At 34.3% G+C, this 22,500-nt stretch overlaps 2 protein-coding genes across 2 annotated transcripts in view; one reads left to right on the top strand and one right to left on the bottom strand.

The window, feature by feature from the left end:
- Positions 1–22,500, bottom strand: part of LOC135199646 (dynein axonemal heavy chain 6-like) — a 125,733-nt gene that overhangs the window by 64,623 nt on the left and 38,610 nt on the right.
- Positions 1–22,500, top strand: part of LOC135199908 (dynein axonemal heavy chain 6-like) — a 60,730-nt gene that overhangs the window by 37,087 nt on the left and 1,143 nt on the right. The window contains 8 exon segments of the mRNA XM_064228028.1: positions 664–873; positions 1,160–1,296; positions 4,600–4,657; positions 4,659–4,793; positions 19,972–20,097; positions 20,428–20,562; positions 20,744–20,997; positions 21,498–21,694. Coding sequence (XP_064084098.1) covers positions 664–873; positions 1,160–1,296; positions 4,600–4,657; positions 4,659–4,793; positions 19,972–20,097; positions 20,428–20,562; positions 20,744–20,997; positions 21,498–21,694 — 1,252 coding nt within the window.

The following is a 22,500-nucleotide window of genomic DNA, read 5'->3' as shown; positions in this document are numbered from 1 at the left end:
CTCACCACGGATAATGTCGCCTAATGAATTTGTCTTACTGAGAAGTCATTGTCTTTCTAGCAGGCAGAACCAGTTATCTTGCCATTGGTTGTTTAGGGATAGTTTGAAGATACCTATACACGCGTCTTCTAATCGTTCTCATGCTCTACACAAGATTTCCTTTCTGTTTGTTTATCAACAACAGGTTGTGATTTTGAGAGAATTGTTGAATATTGCTCACCGAGATTTATGATTGCTTACACTCCTTTTTACGGATGTTCTGGCTAATATGTAGTTGTTGTGGAGAGATACAGTTTTCTATTTCGCGAGTAATTTTATTTTTTAATGTTTGTACTAACCTTAGATTCCGATGGGGATCCAACATTTGCATGATAAAACATACTGTTTTGAGAGAATTACAGGAAATGTGAAGATTCACTGCTCAACCATCGGTACCGCAACACCTTTCTATGTTTCCTCCTGAGATTTTCCCCTCACTGGCTGTATGTATATAATGCACCCCACGGGGCTTCAGATTGTCTCAAATAATATATCTCTTAGATATATCTACTTGCTAAGAATGAAAAGTAATTGTTCCCATTAATTTGAAGATCGAAATTAACCAGTTTCAAAGGCCTTCCATCCTCCAACTTAGCAAAAACTCTTTCATTCTCCAACAAACAGGTTGTTCAAGATTGGGAGGCCTCTACAATTCCTGTTGTGGACTATGTCAGGAAGGATACGTTCCAACTGGGAGATTTAGGGGCATTGGAGTCGCTGCTCTTAAGCACAGATATCACCCTTCACCTCCTCCTCCATTCCCAACATGCTCTTCATATCAAACAGGAGACAGTCAAGTGGAAAAATATTCACACCATTATCAAAGGAACTCTGGTAGATCCAAGCATATTACTTTAAAAACTACAATAATTTGCATGCCAATTAATTTTTGTGCTTTTAGCAATAAAATCTCGCAATGGCCCGTCTAAAGAAAATAAAATAAGCAGTCGCTTTAGTTACATATCAATGTCTAAGCACATTTCAGAAAAAAAAACATTTTTATAAGCAACCCGTAACTATATAGTACATTCTGTCTTCATCTAATCTTGCGGCTACTTCATTGAATTTTGACAGTTAATTTTACTGTTGTATCATTTCGTCATTAAAATATCCATTTCAGACAGCGATGAAGGAGTTTGAAGAAGAGTGGAAGGCTCTTGACCCCGTTCTCAGCACAGTTACTGCACATGAGGTCTTTCCCCTGCAGGCAACTATGTTCGCTGCCTCAACTGCCTTCTGGACTAAAGTCATGACAAGGTAATGTTCAACAAATTCATTAGACTCATTTTAATTGGTGTAAAACACTTTAGTTTTAAAATATAAGCTGTTTTTTCTAATATCTAAATTATATAAAAAAAAAATTAAAGGCAACTGTACGTCTTTCCTTAACTGAAGACCAAAAAACTGGTCATTTAGGAAGTAAGTTGAATAACCATCGTTCTCATGCTCTACATAAGATTTCCTTTTGGGGTATGTATGTGTATGTATGTATGTATGTATGTATGTGTATATATTGTGCCGAAGTGCCAAGTATCTGGTTACTACACTTACCATTCATTAATTGTTACCTCACAACAGCCAGACACCTGATCCCTCATCACAGGTACTAAACGACTGAATACTCTAAAGGCAACAGTGATCCCTTAACAACCTACCAGTATTGCAGAAAATCAGACTAAGTTTATCAAAACAGGTGTGAGGTAATCTTGTAAGTAATTAAATTAACCAAAGAGCATCACTCGATCAACAACTTTATAAGTCTAACTATTTCCCTGATTTCAGAAGTCTAAGTACTTCCCTGGTTCTAAGTCACTTCAAGTAAATTGAAGGAAAACATTAATTACCACTCTATGTTTCTACCTAACATAAATATAATCATACGAGTGAAAAGAAACACTTATAAAAATCTAAAATACAAAAATTTATTATTAAACTCAAAATTTATAAGTGAAATTCACAATATCAGGGAAAATTACTGTTACTTGAAAACAAAGTAAAGTTTAATTAATTCTTGAATTAATTAAGTGAAATTAAATCAAAAAATAATTTATCACAAAATTCAGGGAAATTAATTAAATCAAAATTCAAAAGGTTAGGCAATATTTAAAATTTGGAAATTAATTCACAAGTGCTAAACAACAATGAAACTTGAAAAGAATTCTATTTAAATGCAAATTAATTCACAAGTGTTAAATTCAATTAAATGTGCAACAATTAAGTAATGAAAATAACTAAGCTAATTCAATTGTGAATGTCAATGAAAACACAGAAAAATGTGGAAAATACCAAAATTGCAAAAAGTACCAATCACACAGAATATAAAATAAAAACACACACTTCAATAAGAAAATGGATAAATGCACCAAAAATAAACACTTCAATAAGAAAATGGATAAATGCACTTCAAATGAAACAAACACAAAACACAAAAATTTGCAATGTGTAAAAACTGAAATTGTTTCACTCAAACCATTGTAACCATTAGTTATTAGTTGCAACTAATAAAAATATAACACACTTTGCCTTGGTATAACAATTTCTTTCTTTTTTTGCAGCTTGTTAAAAAAAATTCACCAATTCACACTATTTCACAAAACTAGGCACCGTTACACACTTTTACAATGTTTGTTCAGATTCCACAAAATACACTAAATAATACTAAATAATCACTAAGAAATATCAAATCTGAAATCCAAAAGTTACGAGTGACTAATTTACTTTACGTTACAAAATTGTGTGTGATAGAGAGAGAGAGGAGAGAGAGAGAGAGAGAGAGAGAGAGAGAGAGAGAGAGAGAGAGAGATCTACACGCCAGGAATCCCAAGTCTATAATGAAAGCCATTTCTCTCAGAAACTGAGAAACTGGACAGTGGAGATGGCAGAAAACATTTTGGGCAATGAGAAAGATGGTACAATGCTTCTAGAAACTTCGGAAAATGATGCAACTTTACAAAAAAATTATGAAATCTGCACGTGGTTTCAGCAAAGACGGATGCGTATGAAACCAGTCTGCTCAACAAAGACAAGACTCGATTGAGACAGACTCGAGTAAAAGTCCCTATCAGACATGATGACAGAAATCCAAAGCACAACTGAGATCTCTAATCAAACGTGTTGACAGGTTAGGAAAGCAAAGCAGAAACTTCGGGGTCTCTTATCACATGGAGTTGACATAATAGGGAAACAATTCTAGTTTTGAACGGACAAAGATACTATCTCTCATTTTCTTTACATTCTACGTTATATACTTTTAAATTATGTTATGCGAAATCTGAACACACATTTTAAACATCATAGCTAAGGAATCTGAGAAAATTTTCCAAAATTCTATATATAGCATTTTATACAGTCAAAGAGGGTATATATGCATTTTGAATGTAGCAACATATAATATACCTCCCCCAAGAAGATTGTTTATCACGGTGTTGAATCCCACGATTCACTACGGGATAAATAATCAGCAACTACATTGTTTTGGGGGGGTTTTTGGCCACCACCAAATGTGCTGCACTCTTAAGTTACACTGTTGCAAGCACAAGGACCACCTGGTCAGTCTTTGATTATGATTTTTCATTCCCTGGATTGTGATCAGACAACACTAAAATTTCTTCATTCCTAGGTCTGTTCACATACACTTCAAACTTTTTCGATGCTGTGATTAAGGCTAAAGTTTCCTTCTCGATTGTCGAGTATACTTTCTGATGTTTTTTCAATTCTGAAGACATGAAGCACACAGGATGGTAGATATTATTTTCATCTTCTTAAAGTAGAACAGCTCCAATGCCACACTCGGAAGCATCAACTTGTATCACAAATTTCTTGTTAAAGTTTGGGGCTTGAAGTACTGGTCCCTTGAAGTTAAAACGGCTTTTAAAAACCTTCTCAAACGGATTCCTGACACTCTGGAGTCCAAACAAACTTAGCTTTGGGACTAGTTAAGTCTATCAAGGGAGCTACGTACGGCTGTAGATAAATTTTAAAGGCAGAAACGATGATAGAATTCAGCCATGCCTAAACAAAAATCATATATATATATATATATTATAAATTATATATATATATATATATATATATATATATTATATATATATATATATATATATCTATATCATACATATATATATATATATATATATATATGTATATATATATATATATATATACATACTATATATATATATATATATATATATATATATATATAAATATATAAATTATCCTGAATTAAGCCTGATGTTCCTACAAGGCATACTTTTCTATCTGACTACGATTAAGTATGGAGACGATCAGCTTAATCAGGTACAAAAGAAACAAGGTGTCGGCTAAAGGCCCAAACATATATATATATATATATATATATATATATAGATATATATATATATATATATATATATATATATATATATATATTATATATATATATATATATATATATATATATATATATATATATATATATATACATACTTGTCAAATCTGAAATATTACATTAAATACACATCAAGTGTTTTTGAGCTAATTATGTATATACTTATTTCAAAAAAAAATAAATATTTTCAGAGTGGCAGACGACTCACTGGTGTTATCACAGCTAAGAAATGGAATGCTACTCGAAGAGGGTCCTACAAGAGAAAACTCATCTGACTGGGCTTCGAGTATGTCTTGCTCCTCTTCTCTCCATGCGAAGACAAACTTGCCCAAGACTTTTCTTGTTGCCAGACACTGATTTACTGGAGCTTCTCACAAAGGGTCAGGTTAGTCTATGGGTTAGGTAATTCAAACTATTATATATTCAAATAAAATATATATACACTATGAGAAAACTAGCAAAGAAGGCCACGGGCTTCCACAACTTCCACAGAATGAAATGCAGCGAAAAAAGTAGTATATTTACACTACTTTTTTCGCTGCATTTGAATAAAATACTTATACAGTTAGAAGATAACAAATAAAAAATAAGTGAGAAACATTGAGGCAATGGGCACTGATTCCATGCCTCTCTTCAATAAACAACCATTAACATCCAAAATGCACTAGTGCAGAGGACAGTGGAATTATGTATATCAAAACAACGTAAGAAGTAACACAAGGTTATAGAAATAATTATTACTCCTGGAAGCACTGGTACTGAAGATAAAAATTTATGTGCTCTATTAAAATTAAATTGACAGGTGGCAAAACAGGTTGTCTTCTAACAATTGTTTTCGTCTTAATGACGCCACTAAATGGGGAAAAAATAATGGCCACTTTCAGCAAGATTTCCCCAATATATCCCTAACCTACAAATGAAGACCAGAACAACGCTCCTCTAATAACAAACCAAAAAGATCTGAAGCAAACATATTTATAACTCCATAACCCCACGCATACAGATTTAAACAGACTTATAAACAATGTCAAGTTTTTAGGAAAACATCAGACGTAAAAAATAAAATCTTTGAGTCGAGAGAAACATGGGGTGCAAGGACTGGTGCATGGAAAGTTGGATATCAACAAAAAAAAGGAAATATAAACCATAGCTTTCTGGAGGTAAGATTGATATCCCAATGGTCAGTAAATCACTCCAAATACAATTTACAGGTTGCAGCCAAATCCTTCAGCATCAGCAAAAATTAAACACCGTGTATATATATATATATATATATATATATATATATATATATATATATATATATATATATATATATATATATATATATATGCAGTTATTTGGGGAAAAGAAAGAAAAAGTCAAATCGAGCGAAAAATGTTCTATAAAAATATACATTTAGGACGTCGTTTGTCGGCGAGGTGAATTTTTTAAATAACCGTTATCATTAAATGGCCAAATATGATGGCGTGCACGGGATGTCAGAGTACGTACGGCTATGGAGAGGGCGGTGGAGCGATCACTTCACTTGTTACTCTGAACGGACTGCTTCCCCACCAAGAGCATGTTCGGGTTACATGCGTCAGATTCCTTATTCATTTTGTGAGGAAGAAACTGGAGACAATACCTTAACGTTTCCAGTAATGTGGAATATGCAGATATGATGTGTATTTATGAGTTTTGCAACAATAAAAACTCCACTGTCATAAAAAAAAAAATTAAAAGGAAACGGGCGATAAGGCAGATGTGAATAAAATACTTCTAAATCAAATGTACTCTTTGGATACTGTACAAAGGGGGAAAACGCAAGTATCATTGATGCCTTCTCCCTCTCCATCAATGGTATTCACTAGACTCCGATAAAGAAAAGAAGCAAGCAAATGGAATCTCTCCTGCACCAAAGATAGGACTATTCGTTGCACACCGATCAAAGATTTAAAACACACCTAAGAAATGGGCCAGGGGATGCATCAATAGAGACAAATTTTTTGTGTACAATATGTATGTATGTGTGTATATTATTTTATATATATATATATATATATATATATATATATATAGTATATATATATATAATATATATATATATATATCTATATATATATATATATATATATATATATATAGATAGATAGATAGATAGATAGATAGATAGATGATAGATAGATATATATAGATATAATATATATATAATATATATATATAGATATATATCTATCTAATCGATATATATTATATATATATATATATATATATTATATATATATATATCTATATATATAGTAATATATATATATATATATATATATATATATATATATATATATATATATATTATATATACCTGACCCATTTCATTTTCTTGCACTGTACACTGTACTCATGCTTGTATTTCATATCCTAGGTCTGCACTGACTGCAATAGGAAAATACTAATAAAATGCATGAAACTCATGTGTAATGAATGACGTGGAAATAATCTTCTTTAGTGGTTTTTATGTTTATAGAATTCTGATGATTGTTTCTTTCGTGAACTGACTTGCATCATATCATGGGTTTCAAACTATCTTAATCTTTTTATGCCCCCACCAATGGCCCGACACCTTGATTGTTGGTAGTGGGGTAGTGAGTAGTGCCCAACCCTGACAGGTCTAACCATACTACATAGGCTAGTTCCGAGCATCCAGACTAAGCTTGGTCACTTTGAGCCTTCTTCTATTTTCAGTCGTTAAATTCTTTCCTTATATACATATATATATATATATATATATATATATATATAATATATATATATATATATATATTTATATATATATATATATATATATATATATATATATTATATATATATATATATATATAATATACATATATCGAGCTACAATGTCCTTTAATATCTAATTCGCTCTACCTCGGAATTAATATATTTTCATATATGCTTAACCGAAGGGGAATTTTTTCTCGATAATAGATTTGCCTGGACCAGGGCGCGAACCTATGGATCCTTTCAAACCCAGGAACGTCAGTGAAGCTTTTCCTACTACACCACCGCGAGAGGTTAAAAAGTTCATGTCGCCTCTCACCCTCATATACCTTTCGCGCGCAAGTAATTAGTTGGTTTGGAGACAACATCAAACCCACCTCGACTCCGGTAGTGTTTGTAGTGCTTGACAGCACGTAGCCAATCTATAAGTCATATCACATTTCCGTGATTCATATACATATATCGAGCTACAATGTCCGTTTATATCTAATTCGCTCTACCTCGGAAATTAATATATTTTCATATATGCTTAACCGAAGGGGAAATTTTTTTCTCGATAATAGATTTGCCTGGACCAGGGCGCGAACCTATGGCCTCCTTTCAAACCCAGGAACGTCATGAAGCTTTCCTACTACACCACCGCGAGAGGTTAAAAGTTCATGTCGCCTCTCACCCTCACATACCTTTCGCGCGCAAGTAATTAGTTGGTTTGGAGACAACATCAACCCACCCTCGACTCCGGTAGTGTTTGTAGTGCTTTTTGACAGCACGTAGCAATCTATAAGTATATCACTTTCGTGATTCATATATATATCGAGCTACAATGTCCTTTAATATCTAAATCGCTCTACCTCGGAATTAATATATTTTCATATATGCTTAACCGAAGGGGAATTTTTTCTCGATAATAGATTTGCCTGGACCAGGGCGCGAACCTATGGATCTTTCAAACCCAGGAACGTCAGTGAAGCTTTCCTACTACACCACCGCGAGAGGTTAAAAGTTCATGTCGCCTCTCACCCTCACATACCTTTCGCGCTCAGGTAATTAGTTGGTTTGGAGACAACATCAACCCACCTCGACTCCGGTAGTGTTTGTAGTGCTTTTGACAGCACGTAGCCAATCTATAAGTCATATCACATTTCCGTGATTCATATACATATATCGAGCTACAATGTCCTTAATATCTAATTCGCTCTACTCGAATTAATATATTTTCATATATGCTTAACCGAAGGGGAATTTTTTTCTCGATAATAGATTTGCCTGGACCAGGCGCGAAACCTATGGATCCTTTCAAACCCAGGAACGTCAGTGAAGCTTTTTTCCTACTACACCACCGCGAGAGGTTAAAAGTTCATGTCGCCTCTCACCCTCATATACCTTTCGCACGCAGGTAATTAGTTGGTTTGGAGACAACATCAACCCACCTCGACTCCGGTAGTGTTTGTAGTGCTTTTGACAGCACGTAGCCAATCTATAAGTCATATCACATTTCCGTGATTCATATACATATATCGAGCTACAATGTCCTTTAATATCTAATTCGCTCTACCTCGGAATTAATATATTTTCATATATGCTTAACCGAAGGGGAATTTTTTTCTCGATAATAGATTTGCCTGACGTTCCTGGGTTTGAAAGGATCCATAGGTTCGCGCCCTGGTCCAGGCAAATCTATTATCGAGAAAAAATTCCCCTTCGGTTAAGCATATATGAAAATATATTAATTCCGAGGTAGAGCGAATTAGATATTAAAGGACATTGTAGCTCGATATATGTATATGAATCACGGAAATGTGATATGACTTATAGATTGGCTACGTGCTGTCAAAAGCACTACAAACACTACCGGAGTCGAGGTGGGTTGATGTTGTCTCCAAACCAACTAATTACTTGCGCGCGAAAGGTATATGAGGGTGAGAGGCGACATGAACTTTTAACCTCTCGCGGTGGTGTAGTAGGAAAAGCTTCACTGACGTTCCTGGGTTTGAAAGGATCCATAGGTTCGCGCCCTGGTCCAGGCAAATCTATTATCGAGAAAAAATTCCCCTTCGGTTAAGCATATATGAAAATATATTAATTCCGAGGTAGAGCGAATTAGATATTAAAGGACATTGTAGCTCGATATATGTATATGAATCACGGAAATGTGATATGACTAATAGATTGGCTACGTGCTGTCCAAAAGGCACTACAAACACTACCCGGAGTCGAGGTGGGTTGATGTTGTCTCCAAACCAACTAATTACTTGCGCGCGAAAGGTAATAGAGGGTGAGAGGCGACATGAACTTTTAACTCTCGCGGTGGTGTAGTAGGAAAAGCTTCACTGACATTCCTGGGTTTTGAAAGGATCCATAGGTTCGCGCCCTGGTCCAGGCAAATCTATTATCGAGAAAAAAATTAAAAAATTTCCCTTCGGTTAAGCATATATGAAAATATCTTTAATTAAATTCCGAGGTAGAGCGAATTAGATATTAAAGGACATTGTAGCTCGATATATGTATATGAATCACGGAAATGTGATATGACTTATAGATTGGCTACGTGCTGTCAAAAGCACTACAAACACTACCGGAGTCGAGGTGGGTTGATGTTGTCTCCAAACCAACTAATTACTTGCGCGCAGAAAGGTATATGAGGGTGAGAAGGCGACATGAACTTTAACCTCTCGCGGTGGTGTAGTAGGAAAAGCTTCACTGACGTTCCTGGTTTGAAAGGATCCATAGGTTCGCGCCCTGGTCCAGGCAAATCTATTATCGAGAAAAAATTCCCCTTCGGTTAAGCATATATGAAAATATATTAATTCCGAGGTAGAGCGAATTAGATATTAAAGGACATTGTAGCTCGATATATGTATATGAATCACGGAAATGTGATATGACTTATAGATTGGCTACGTGCTGTCAAAAGCACTACAAACACTACCAGAGTCGAGGTGGGTTGATGTTGTCTCCAAACCAACTAATTACTTGCGCGCGAAAGGTATATGAGGGTGAGAGGCGACATGAACTTTTAACCTCCTCCGCGGGGTGGTGGTGTAGTAGGAAAAGCTTCACTGACGTTCCTGGGTTTGAAAGGATCCATAGGTTCGCGCCCTGGTCCAGGCAAATCTATTATCGAGAAAAAAATTCCCCTTCGGTTAAGCATATATGAAAATATATTAATTCCGAGGTAGAGCGAATTAGATATTAAAGGACATTGTAGCTCGATATATGTATATGAATCACGGAAATGTGATATGACTTATAATATACATATATATATATATATATATATATATATATATATATATATATATATATATATATATATATATATATATATATATATATATATATATATATATATATATATATATGTATATATATATATATATATATATATATATAATATATATATATGTATATGTGTGTGTGTGTGTGTGTGTGTTTAACTGAATCACAGAAATTTGGAATGTGATGAATATATAAAAAAAGGTAGAAGCCATGGAGGTAAGTGAAACGATGGAGTGCTACGATATCTTTCGACTCAATGTCCTTTACTTAGCAGACTGACATACATAAGAAAATGACTGTACGAGGAAGGGTTGTATACATGACAGATAGAGGGACTATAAAGGAAATAATTACCTAGAATCCAACACACCTGGAGAATTAGTAACCTTCCCAAAAACAGGGGTACAATTTAAGAGGTTTACAAAAATATTAAGTCCAACTGAGGTCCAACTGCTCAGAAACCGGGACAAGACAATTCAAGGATTATACAGGGTGGCAACTGACCACATACGAATTATTGGTAAACAATAAAAACCTTTTCACAAGATAAACTTATTCACAAAAAATACATTAAACATACATATACAAAGAAAGCATCTATAAGGCAACTAATTTGTGTTCAAGTCTGTGATTGTATCTTTAAGGCCATTCTTAAACATGTTACTCATGCAAGGATCCAAATAAAAGAGGACAGAGCTAGCATTAAAATTATAATTAGAAGTAAGTTGTATAATGGCAGATTCTAAAGGATTACGTGACAACATCTTTTGATCTTTCAATTACTGAACTGCCGATCCATTTTCACTTAAATGAATGAATATTACATTGGATGTTTGTCCAGTTTTGGCATAATTTTTATGCTGCTTAATTCTTACTTCTAAATCCTTGCTTGATTGGCTGATATAAAAAAAGGGGCAGTCTGAATATGGTATTTTATATATCGTGTTGTTGCTTTCCCTAGAGCCATTTTATGGTTTCAAAACCACTATAACAAGGCAATCTGTGAATGTTAATAGAAGTTTCTTTCTCCTTGCTACTTACACTATACTTTGTGGCCTTTATTATAGCAATTATCTAATATATGTGAAGAATAACATAGATCTGTCCTTATTTTTCTTATGTATTCAAAATCTTGATCTAAATATTGGGGACTGACAATGCGTAATGCTCGAAAAAAACATAGAAGAAAAAATTGATATTTGATATGAAGATGGTGGCCTGAATAAAAATGGACCTAAGTTGTTGGTTGGTTTCCTATGATGAATTTACATTGAAATGGCTCTCTATGTATTAAAAACATCTAAGAAAGGGAGGCAATTGTCTTTTTCCAATTCTAAAGTCAACTTAATTTATGGTACCTGGTTATTTAAATTATTGAGTAAATAATTTACATCAAAAGCAGCAGGCAAAACAGCTAAAATTCTATATAAAAGTTTGAGAGGAGCAGTGATAAAGGGTTGCCCACTGCCATACCAAATATTTGTTGATAAAATTCAGCATTGAATATAAACTTACTATCACAAATGCACAACCTAGTAGGTGAACTAATACGGTTTGCATGTAGAGGTAATTCAAGCTGGGTTAATTCGTCACTAAGATACTCTATAATAGATCCAGAGGGACCTTAGTAAAAAGAGTACATACATCAGAACTAAAGAATCTATCAAAGGGGCAAAAAGTAAGTTAGTTTTATTTATCACTTAAATCTAGAGAATTATATAGGTGAGAATCTGATGGCTTCTATGGCACTTCTTGAGTCACTAAAAATCACAAAATTATTGAGTGATGTTTCTTTAATTATTTTTATGGCCGAGGCTATTGTGCAAAGTTCTGCTGTGAATATAGAAGCTGTATTAGGAAGAGAGAATTGATATGATTTGTCCTGGGACACTGCAGCATATCCCACTCCATGTTCCGATTTAGATCCATCTGTGTATATTGCATAATGTGGACCTTTTCGGTTCATATGTTCCATTGTATGTTGTCTATGGTGTGATGGCGTATAGAAGTATTTTTTTGATATATATTTTAATTGTGTGCAAGTTTTCATTTTATTCATTGTCCAAGGCGGAGGTAATTTTACTGCTGGAGGAATTTGTATATTCACATTTAGTGACTCAAACAGTCTTCTAGCTCTAATTGGAAAAGGGGGTGGATGATTGTTTATAAATATATCTGAGTTCAAATAATTTTTTTGTTGGAGAATTGCTTGTCCTAATTCTCAGAGCACTCTTCATTATTACAAGCTCTCTATGGAGAGGTCGGTGATGATTTAAAGGCTCCTGAACGTATTCTAAGGCCCTCATTATGAACTGGGTCCAACTTTTTCAGTGCTGCGTCTGACGCCGAGCCATATACTTCACTACCGTAATCAATTATAGACAGGACTGTTGCTTTATACAGTAATGTAAGGGTTTGTCTATCGGCTCCCCAAGTAGTGTTTGATAATTTTCTAATTAGATTTAATGCTTTTTTACATTTTGATTTCAAGTATGTTATGAGGGGTTTCCAGTTTAAGTGAGTATCAAACACTAAACCTAAAAATTTTGCAGTTTATCTAGTCGGTATACTATGATTTCTGATTTTTAAATCTATTACGTCACCATTCATCCACCTTTTATCTTTATAAAACACTACTGCTTGAGTCTTACGTATGTATAACTTAAATCCTATAGATGAAGTCCATTCATTTTTATTTATTATACTTTTATTAGTGATGCGTTCTGCATGTTTAATACGAGAGGCTGAATAACATATGGCAAAATCCTCCACGTATAGGTTGCTTTTAATTCCAGTAGGTAGATTTTTATTTATATCATTAATTGCTAGGGTAAACAGTGTGCCACTAAGGACACTTCCCTGTTGAACACCATTTTCAAGTGGAAATCTTCTGGACAATACATCATCAATTCTCACTTGAAAACTGCGATTTATTGAAAAGTTTTGGATGAACCTAGGTAAATGTCCATGGATGTTGTTATTTTGTAAAGTATTTAATATAGAGTACCTCCAGGTAGTACTATAAGCCTTTTTGGTGTCAAAAAAGACTGCTACAGTTATTTGCTTTCGCTCAAAGCCTCTTCGCATATGGTCTTCGAGGTTAGAGAGAGAATCTAATGTAGATCTGTTGCACTGTGACCTGAATTAAGTGGGAGTCAAGATTTTATTTTCTCGAATGTGCCTTGTTAATCGAGCATTTACCATTTTTTCTAGTAATTTGCATAAGCAACTTGTTAAAGAAATTGGTCTGTAGCTATTTGCATCACTTGGATCTTTTCCAGGTTTGGGGATAGGAATTATTGTTGCTTTACGCCATTAATCAGGAAATAAATTTCTAAGCCATAAATGATTATAAAATTGTAACAAATATGTCTTCATCAGAGGTGATAAGTGGCAGGTCATCTCAAAACAAATATTGTCACCTCCAGGAGCAGATTTATTGCTGTTAGTGAGAGCATATTCCAACTCTTCCATATTAAATTTTCTATTATAATATATGTCTTCTATTGTTTCGAAATTTGTTGTTATTAGTTCTATAGTATTTTTCTTTGTGTGGAAGTGGTCATCTAAATTTCTATCACTACTTACATTAGCTATGTTTTCTCCTATTATATTACTTATTTCTATTGGATTGAGTATTCTTTTTCCGTCTTTTAATATGGCATTTCTGGGTGGTTTCACATGGGTACCATTTATTTTCCTGAATTTTTCCCATATTTTTTGTATGGGAGTATTATTAGAGATATCTGATACGTATTTCCTCCATGAAATTATTCTTCCTTGAATTACTTCCTTTCGAAATTTTGCAGATATTTTGTTGTATATAGGCTTTAATGCCTCAATTTCTAGTAACAATATAGTCATTTTTTGTAAAGTTCCTTCTAATATTGGTAGTGTTTTATTTATTTTACTGAACTTTCTATTCAAATTATCCAATCGTCTCCCTATTGAGTGTTTTATATTTATTAATCCTGTTAGCTTTTCGGACCACCACTGAACTTTGTGTTCTGTTGGATGGGGTTTTGAGTTTGGTATTGTTTTATCAGCAGCATTTTTGATGAAATTAACAAGAAACTTATTAGTTTCATTATGATCTTTCAGATATTCAAATGTGGTATACTTCTAGTATGCATTTCATATTGCTCCCAATCTGCTTTATAAATGTTATAGTGAGGAACATGTTTTGCTGGATTATTTTGTAAAAAGGAAATTAATATTGGGAAATGATCACTGGTGTACAAGTCATCAATTGTGTTCCAATCTAATCTGTCAACTACACTTGTTGAACATTAGAGTTAAGTCTACGGAGGAAAATGTTCTATGTGTTTTTGAATAATATGTGCTACCTTCATCATCATTTATACAACACATGTCATTTGAATCTATAAGTTCTTCTACTTTACTTCCTGCTCTATTTGAGTTTGAACAGTTCCAATCCCATATTGGGTTGTGAGCATTAAAATCCCCTATATTTAATATAGGTTCTTTGGCATTTTTAATTAATTCTCCAAGCTTTTCAATATCGTAATTTTTATTTGGTTGGTTGTATAAATTATAAATGATATAATTATCGTTTTTAATTCGAATTTTAATACCTCATATTTGGAGGTCAGCAATGTTATAGGTACTTTGTCATAACATACTTTGTAATGTACATATATGGCTGTACCTAAATTTCCTTCTTCTTGTGATGATGATATTAAGGTATATTTACCTTCATACGTCTCCCAGGTGTAATCTGGTCTGTAGACCATTTACGTTCCAGTGTATAATATAACTATTGAAAACATTATGTAATATTGGTAGTGTTTTGTTTTCTTTTTTTGTATTATTATCAACTTGAATTTTTTCTAAAATTTTATTTACCACATTCAGTTGTTTATCTTTATAATATTTAAAGTGCTCAATTCAATACACATACATCCTTTTTCATGGGTGTTCAAATCGGTGGCCTCTTTCTTTCTTATTTCATAACATTTCTTATAATATTTGTTAAGCAATCTTTTGTTATATTTTTTTTATCATTGCACAATGCAATGAAGCAATCATTGCAGCCACATGTGTTGTCATATACATCTACTGCTTTATTTGTTCTTGTTGTACCGATTATTGGTGATGGAGTAATCTCATCACCCTTGACATAGTCACCATCATCCATGGTATGGTTCTCCTCCACTTCTTTGGTGTTTTGGATCTCTGCATCCATAAGTTTTATTATTATTTTAGGTGATAAAGGTATGTTCTCATTTTGTTTTTGTTCTTTCTTCATATCTTTGGTTTTTGGTTTGACCGATGTTTTTCTAATTATAGTTGGTTTCTTTGTTTTAGGTGGTGTTCTCTCTAAAGGTCTTTTTTTTTCTTTAATTTTCAGTACATCGCAACTTCCTCCTTCCACCTCTGTGGTAGTATCTTTTTGTGCTTCTATATGCATTAACACTTCAAATGAATTTGATAGAATATTATCCAATTCATTTGCACCTGTTTCCCGATTCTTTACAATCTTAGTTTTTTCCTGCATATTACTGACTTCTCTTGAGACCTACTTCACTGCATCTTGTTACTTCTATCTGTAAGTTTTTTTGTTTCATTACTGGTTCCAGTTATAGAAAAATATGTACGTTTCTTAGCAGGATCTTGAATACCTCTTACTTTCAATTCTAATTTAGCCTCTGTTATAGACATGCCTGTTCTTTCTTTTAACATTTTTAATTCAGTGTTGTATATGTAATGCATGCATTCTTTGGATCTTGCATGATGATTCTGATCACAGTTTACACACTTAGGTTCACCGCACTTCCATTTGGTGGTGTGTTCTATAGATCCACAGTAAGCGCATACCGGTTCATTCCTGCAATTTCTCTTTGTGTCCATACTTGCTGAAATTTTTACACAGCAGTGGCTTTGGAATGTAGGGTCTTAACTCTCTATTTTGGCCTAAAAGTTTTATTTTTTGAGGTAGTTGTGAACCCTCAAATTTTATTTTTGCTATTTTTACTAGTTGTTTACTGCCTCTTTTACTTGTAATATCATATACCTCGCAATCCTCAACCTTGGGGTATCTCTTTTTGAGAGAGTATAACAGCATTTTCTTATTTATTGGCTCGTCGTTATTGTCAGGAAGTACAATGGTACCCTGGATGCTGTTCATGTTATCATGTTTTTCTACTTTGACAATTATGTTACCTATTGTTTTTAAAGACAAATAATCTTCAGACTGACTTTTTGTTGTGGCTTCTATAAGCCAAGTCTTCTCTTTTATTTTTCTGAACGACATTTCTGCCGTTGGATGTCTGTTTAGTAGAAAATTTTCTAATTTCAAGGCTGTAATATTTTGTTCAGCTTCCATGGTTAGAAACCTTGACCAACTTCAACTCCCAAAGAGAGAGTCAAGGTTGGGTCATGACGGTACTGAGTTTCCTGGGTTTAATATATGGTATTAATGTTTTAATACCAACTTGGTATTGAGCTTCCGTGCCAGAAGTTGTAGGGATATTTTTTAAATTTTCCATATAATAAAATTTTTAATTTCGTCAAGGATGAGGTCCCTCTCACCAGGGAGGCCCAACTGGAGGAGGAACAATACTGTTACACAGTGGTAACTGCCCTGGGACACTTACCTGGATATACGCCATACCCACAATGCCTTAAGGGTCATCAGTCCCATGAGATCGGACCCAGCATTGTGGGCATGGCTTGACATAAAAATTTCCCCTCGCTCAACCACGTCAGGTACTCTAGTTTTACAGGTGGAGTGGCATGCTGTCCAACTCCACCCTCCATCAAGTTAAAAGAGCAGTCAATTCAATTAGTCCAAAACTATGCCAAGGTCATCAACGAAAGAAAAAGGAGGGAGAGGGGAAAATTTAAAGGAGGAGGAGTAAAGGAGTTAAAAGTCCCAATGTTCAGCTGGATCCACTGCAGAGAGCATAGGCATAAAGGGGCATACTCACTCTGCAGTGGATCCCTAAGCCCCCCACCTCGTCAAGGAGTTGGGGTCAGGGGGAGAACTTTTTCAGTGTGCTTACTTTAGCAGTTTTGAAACCATAAAATCATTGTTAAAATATTTTATGGTCAACGTCATTTTTCCTGTAATAACACACTAAAAGGAATGCTAATAAAGAATTACCCCAGGAAAAGCAGCAGCATAATATAAAAAAAATTCCATGTTTAGACTGCCCCTCCTTTTATATTGACCAATCTAACAAGGGTTTAGAAGTAAGAATTAAACAGCATATATATTTTGTAAAAACTGGGCAATCATCCAATGCAACATTCATTCAAGTGAAAATTTCCACCAGATAAATTGGATCAGCAGGTCAGTAATTGCGAGCTCAAAAGATGTCTTTTCATGAAACCTTTTAGAATCTGCCATTATACAACATATTTCCATTTGAATGTTAGTTCTGGCCTGTTTTATTTGGGCCTTTGTATATGCAACATGTATAAGAAGGACCTTAAAGATACAATCACAGACTTAAATACAAATTAGCTGCCTTATAGATATTTTCTTTGTACGTATATGTATGTTTAACATATTTTTTGTGAATAAGTTTACCTCGCAAAAAAAGGTTTTTATTGTTTACCAAAAATCTGTGTGGTCAGTTGCCGCCATGAATAATCCTTTAATTGTCTTTTCCAGGTTATGAGCAGTTGGACTTAAATCTTTTTGTAAACCTCTTTAATTGACTCCTGTTTTTGGGAAGATCACAAATTCTCCAGGTGTGTTGGATTCTTGGTACTTATTTCCCTAAAAATCCCAATCTTTCATTTATACTATCCTTCCTCGTGCACTCATTTTCTTATGTATGTCAGTCTGCTAAGTAAAGGATATTGAGTCGAAAGATCTCGCACCACTCCATCTTGGCTTCTATCTTTGTTATTTGTTATTACTATCAATATGGTTCCATATAATCATGAAGCGAATTGGAAGGCCATGAACTTCCTTTAACAATTTTCCGGATAACAGAATGGTCCTACATGGGGAAACAATTGCAAATCCATAACAATTAAGATGTGCGGTTATGTAATCAAATCTCTCTCAAACAGGTCATGATACAGACATTATATCAGAGTCTTGAGTATACACAATATACATTAAATGATCCCATCACTAGAAAAGTAGCTATCTGGTCCCTGTGATGACACCAGAGTCCACAAATATATTCATAAAAGCCCAATAGCAAAGCTGGGATGGTTAAATTTTACCATCACTCTAAAGGTGCTGTCAATACATTCAACGAGTGTGCACATAAACTGTGTGGACAACTGGCAAAGTTATGATTTGAAGGAGGTACATATATGAGTTGACAAGGTCATTCATCAAGCAATGGGTAGAGAACATGTTCAACTCTCCAAGTCTGTCACACTACCACTGCATCACCTGCACAGTCTGTGACCACCCTAAACCTTGAACTCCTGCAGGACCAGCAGGGCCATTGGTTGTAAACAACAGTGGTGTCCTGGTGGTCTGTGCAAAGAGCTCTATTGGCTCCATTAAGAGCTGTCCATTTCTAACCTTTCTTTGTCGCCTATGGGTAAACCCTTGTGTATTCACACCAGTGCCAAGAGGCTACAAGTAGCATAAGTAATTTCTATCAAAAACTACCCCCTTCAATATGCTTCTCCACCAAAAGGCTATGGTGGAACGGTGGAACCAGGGGAGGTGCCCATGACAAAATTGTCCTTATGACAAGCTCACGTGTTCAGGTTAAATTGAAGTGCAAGTTATATTTTCGATAATTTTCGTATATCTAGTCAGTTACAATTATAATTATATTTAAAAAATTTGGTCATAATCACCGGTTATATTTAAGGCCATAACATTGACACAGGGTTTTGGTTCTGGGAATAATAAATGAATTAATAAAATACAAAATTTAGGTCAAAGGCCAAGTGCTGGGACCTCTGAGGTCATTAAGCGCTGAAGTGGAAACTGACAGTAAATAGGTGTAACAAAAGGAAAACCTCGCAGTTGCACTATGAAACTAGTTGTTAGGAGAGGGTGGAAAGTCAAATGGAAGAAGCAGAATATGAACGAAGGTCCAGACAAAGAAATGAAAAGGGTTACAGCTAGGGGCCAAAAGGATGCTGCAGTTAAACTTAGGTAAAGCCTACAGTGTACCACACTAGGTGCACTGACGGCACTACCTCTTACGTAGATTAATTAATGTAGAATATGGCAGGAAAAACCATGAACCTTTTTTTTGACACTTCAGCATTATTTAAACAAAGCAATATAAAGGCGGGCCATGCTTGAGAGTACGCAAGGTTATTTCCAGTATTCTAAAGACTATTTAGAGAATTCTGTAAAAATCCTCATAGTATTAATCCCATTACCTATGCATATTTGTAATGTTTCTCTTTCTCTGGAAAAAAAAAGTTGTTTTTTTTTTCTTTACATATCTTACGTAAATGTCTTGATGTTAAGAAAATTTCTACAATTATTTAATTACTAAGCCGAATGTAATCTCCACCAGTCTCTAAATCTAGAGCATAAAATTCTTTCTCTACATCACTTATAGGAAGCTAACATCTGTAATAAATACCTGTCAAGGCTTTTCACTGGGATAGGACGACTAATCCGAGGTCAAGATGGACAGATAGTGGCTCTCGTATCTCCCCAACAAGAAAAACTTAAGTTAGCAAAGGTAAATATGAATTCTAATATATTTATTTTCATCTGCCCTTATCATTTTGCCGTTTTACATATTTTATTCTTTAAAAGTAAAGTATATTACTGTGAACCTCTGCATTTGAACTTCAAGTGTTTTATCTTTGTGTTGTTCATAAGGCATCGGTCAGAGTATGTAACCTTCAATTAGGTACCACTTTCTATCAAAAAAATGAATTAAGCTACTTTATATTATCATCATCGTGAGGTTAAAATAATAATTCATACATGGATTCTTTCTATAATAAGTGAGCAATAATTTACCATTGAATTGTTATGACTAATATTCGCAAACTTCTCTCTTTAGTCTGTTGTTGCACATCATGGTGTTGAGGACTGGATAGGCCGCGTTGAGAGTGGAATGAGGGCAACTCTGAAACGACTTATAATTAAACATGCAAAAGAACATCTCCCTATGGATAATCTTCATATACCATTACAGGTTTGGATTGCTTAAGGCAGATACCTACTTAAAACAATCTGAAACTAAACTACTATAAATTGAGAGAGAAAGAATTGCGTTTTCAATATATAAATACTTTACATCAAGCTTTGGGTGAAAAATTTTCAAGCTTCTCTATATTATAAATCAATTAATTATTCATTTTTGGGTAACGAATCAGGTGCTGGACATCTGTCGAAGAATCCAGTGGAGTACACAAATTATTGATATCTTGGATAATGCCTACGATGCAAAGGTTAAACCAAATTTGCACAGTGTATTAACCAAAATAGAAGATGACCTGAATATACTACAAGAACTCATCAACATGAAAGTCAGCGTTCAGCATGAATCTCGACTCACGTATTTGATTATAACGATCCTGTCCCTCCGGGAAGCCACAAAAATTATCATTGCAGACAAGCCAGATAATAGGTAGGAAATATCACTTATTCTTCATGGAATATAGAGATCAGAAAATTTAATATACCTGTCAACAAAACTAAATGCTTGAGTAAAAAAAAGTAACTTAGTTGTAACAAATTTTAAGCTGTACGATAAAATATATTATCATCCTTTAAATTCTTCATTCTACCTTAGACCACTTTTCTAGTGGGTCTGTCAACTGATTCTCCTTCTCCTACCTGGAATTATGTGCTCTCTACATCCACAGTCTCTTTCCTTTCTCACAATAAAAACCTTTTACTAATGGCCTCTTCTTAACTCTTGCTTCATATCATCTCATGTCCTTTTCACTATAATACACCTCATCCTCGAAACCTCCAAAGAAAATTAATGCAGAAATGTAAAGTAAGCAAGTATTCTGCATAGATAACATTCCTTGAGAATATGATTTCTATTGATTGGACATATGTTTAAATCTAATACCCTAAAACACCCAACCATAAAATTTTTTGTTTTTATTTGCATGAAAGATGGTCATATGCTTGGCTTCAACATTTGAGTCATCTTATAAATGGAGAAGGGCGGAGGGCAAAGGTTCAAGTTTCAATTAGCGTAGAAAACCTGGACTATTGCTACGAGTATATGGGGGTTTCTGAAGCCTCTATTCAAACTCCAAGTACAATGAGAGCTCATCACGCCCTTATCACCGCTGCTCTGAACCATAAAAGTAAGTTCAAGTGCTTTAGTCAAAGAAAATAATAAGAGTGTACCCACACTACAGTAAAAATATAATTAAATATAAATATCACAAACAGATTGAGAACCAGTCAGCAACTGGAAGTGGAAAAAATAATTGGTTTGGACTACCAATAAGTCACTGATTTGTACTCAACCTGTTTGTGCTGAGTGAGTGATTCTTGTTGTGACTTGTTTTTGCAATGTTTTTACTATTGGGTGGAAGCACCCTAATAAAAGTACGTAGTTCCACACAGGAGAAACAATATTTGCAATGGAGTGCTTCATATTGTGGACTGGCTAACATTATACAAATTACTATAACTAGAATTTGGCCCAGAGACAAGAAAAAATCTAGACCCTTTCCTAACAATTGTTCTTGTATAACAGGCAACATTGTTTGGTGTCACAACTAGCAAGTTCACTGACACCAATCTTTGTTTCATTTTGATTGGTTTATGCCCACTGAAGATGTGATATCTATTACATCAGTGAGCTTGGTCAGTTAATCAATCTCCTATGTGTTACATAAGAGCATAGAAATAATACCTATGCAAATACACAAGGCTGAGTTTACACAAGGCTGAGTTTAACTCCGAATTTTAGTGATCTGCTTTCATCTCTAGTTTTGATAAATACCCTTTGATTCATTATTCCAATATAATACATTAAATCGGATAATCAGGACAACAAGCTAAGATGCGCTATGCTTGGTACCTACTATATTTTGGTATTCTTTCTTACTAATTATTGTCACCATGTTATTCAACTATTCACAAGAGAGCCACCATTGTTAAT

Source organism: Macrobrachium nipponense, chromosome 26, assembly GCF_015104395.2.
Source record: "Macrobrachium nipponense isolate FS-2020 chromosome 26, ASM1510439v2, whole genome shotgun sequence".
In the NCBI taxonomy this organism is placed as follows: domain Eukaryota; kingdom Metazoa; phylum Arthropoda; class Malacostraca; order Decapoda; family Palaemonidae; genus Macrobrachium; species Macrobrachium nipponense.
This window is presented reverse-complemented; position numbering and strand designations above follow the sequence as displayed.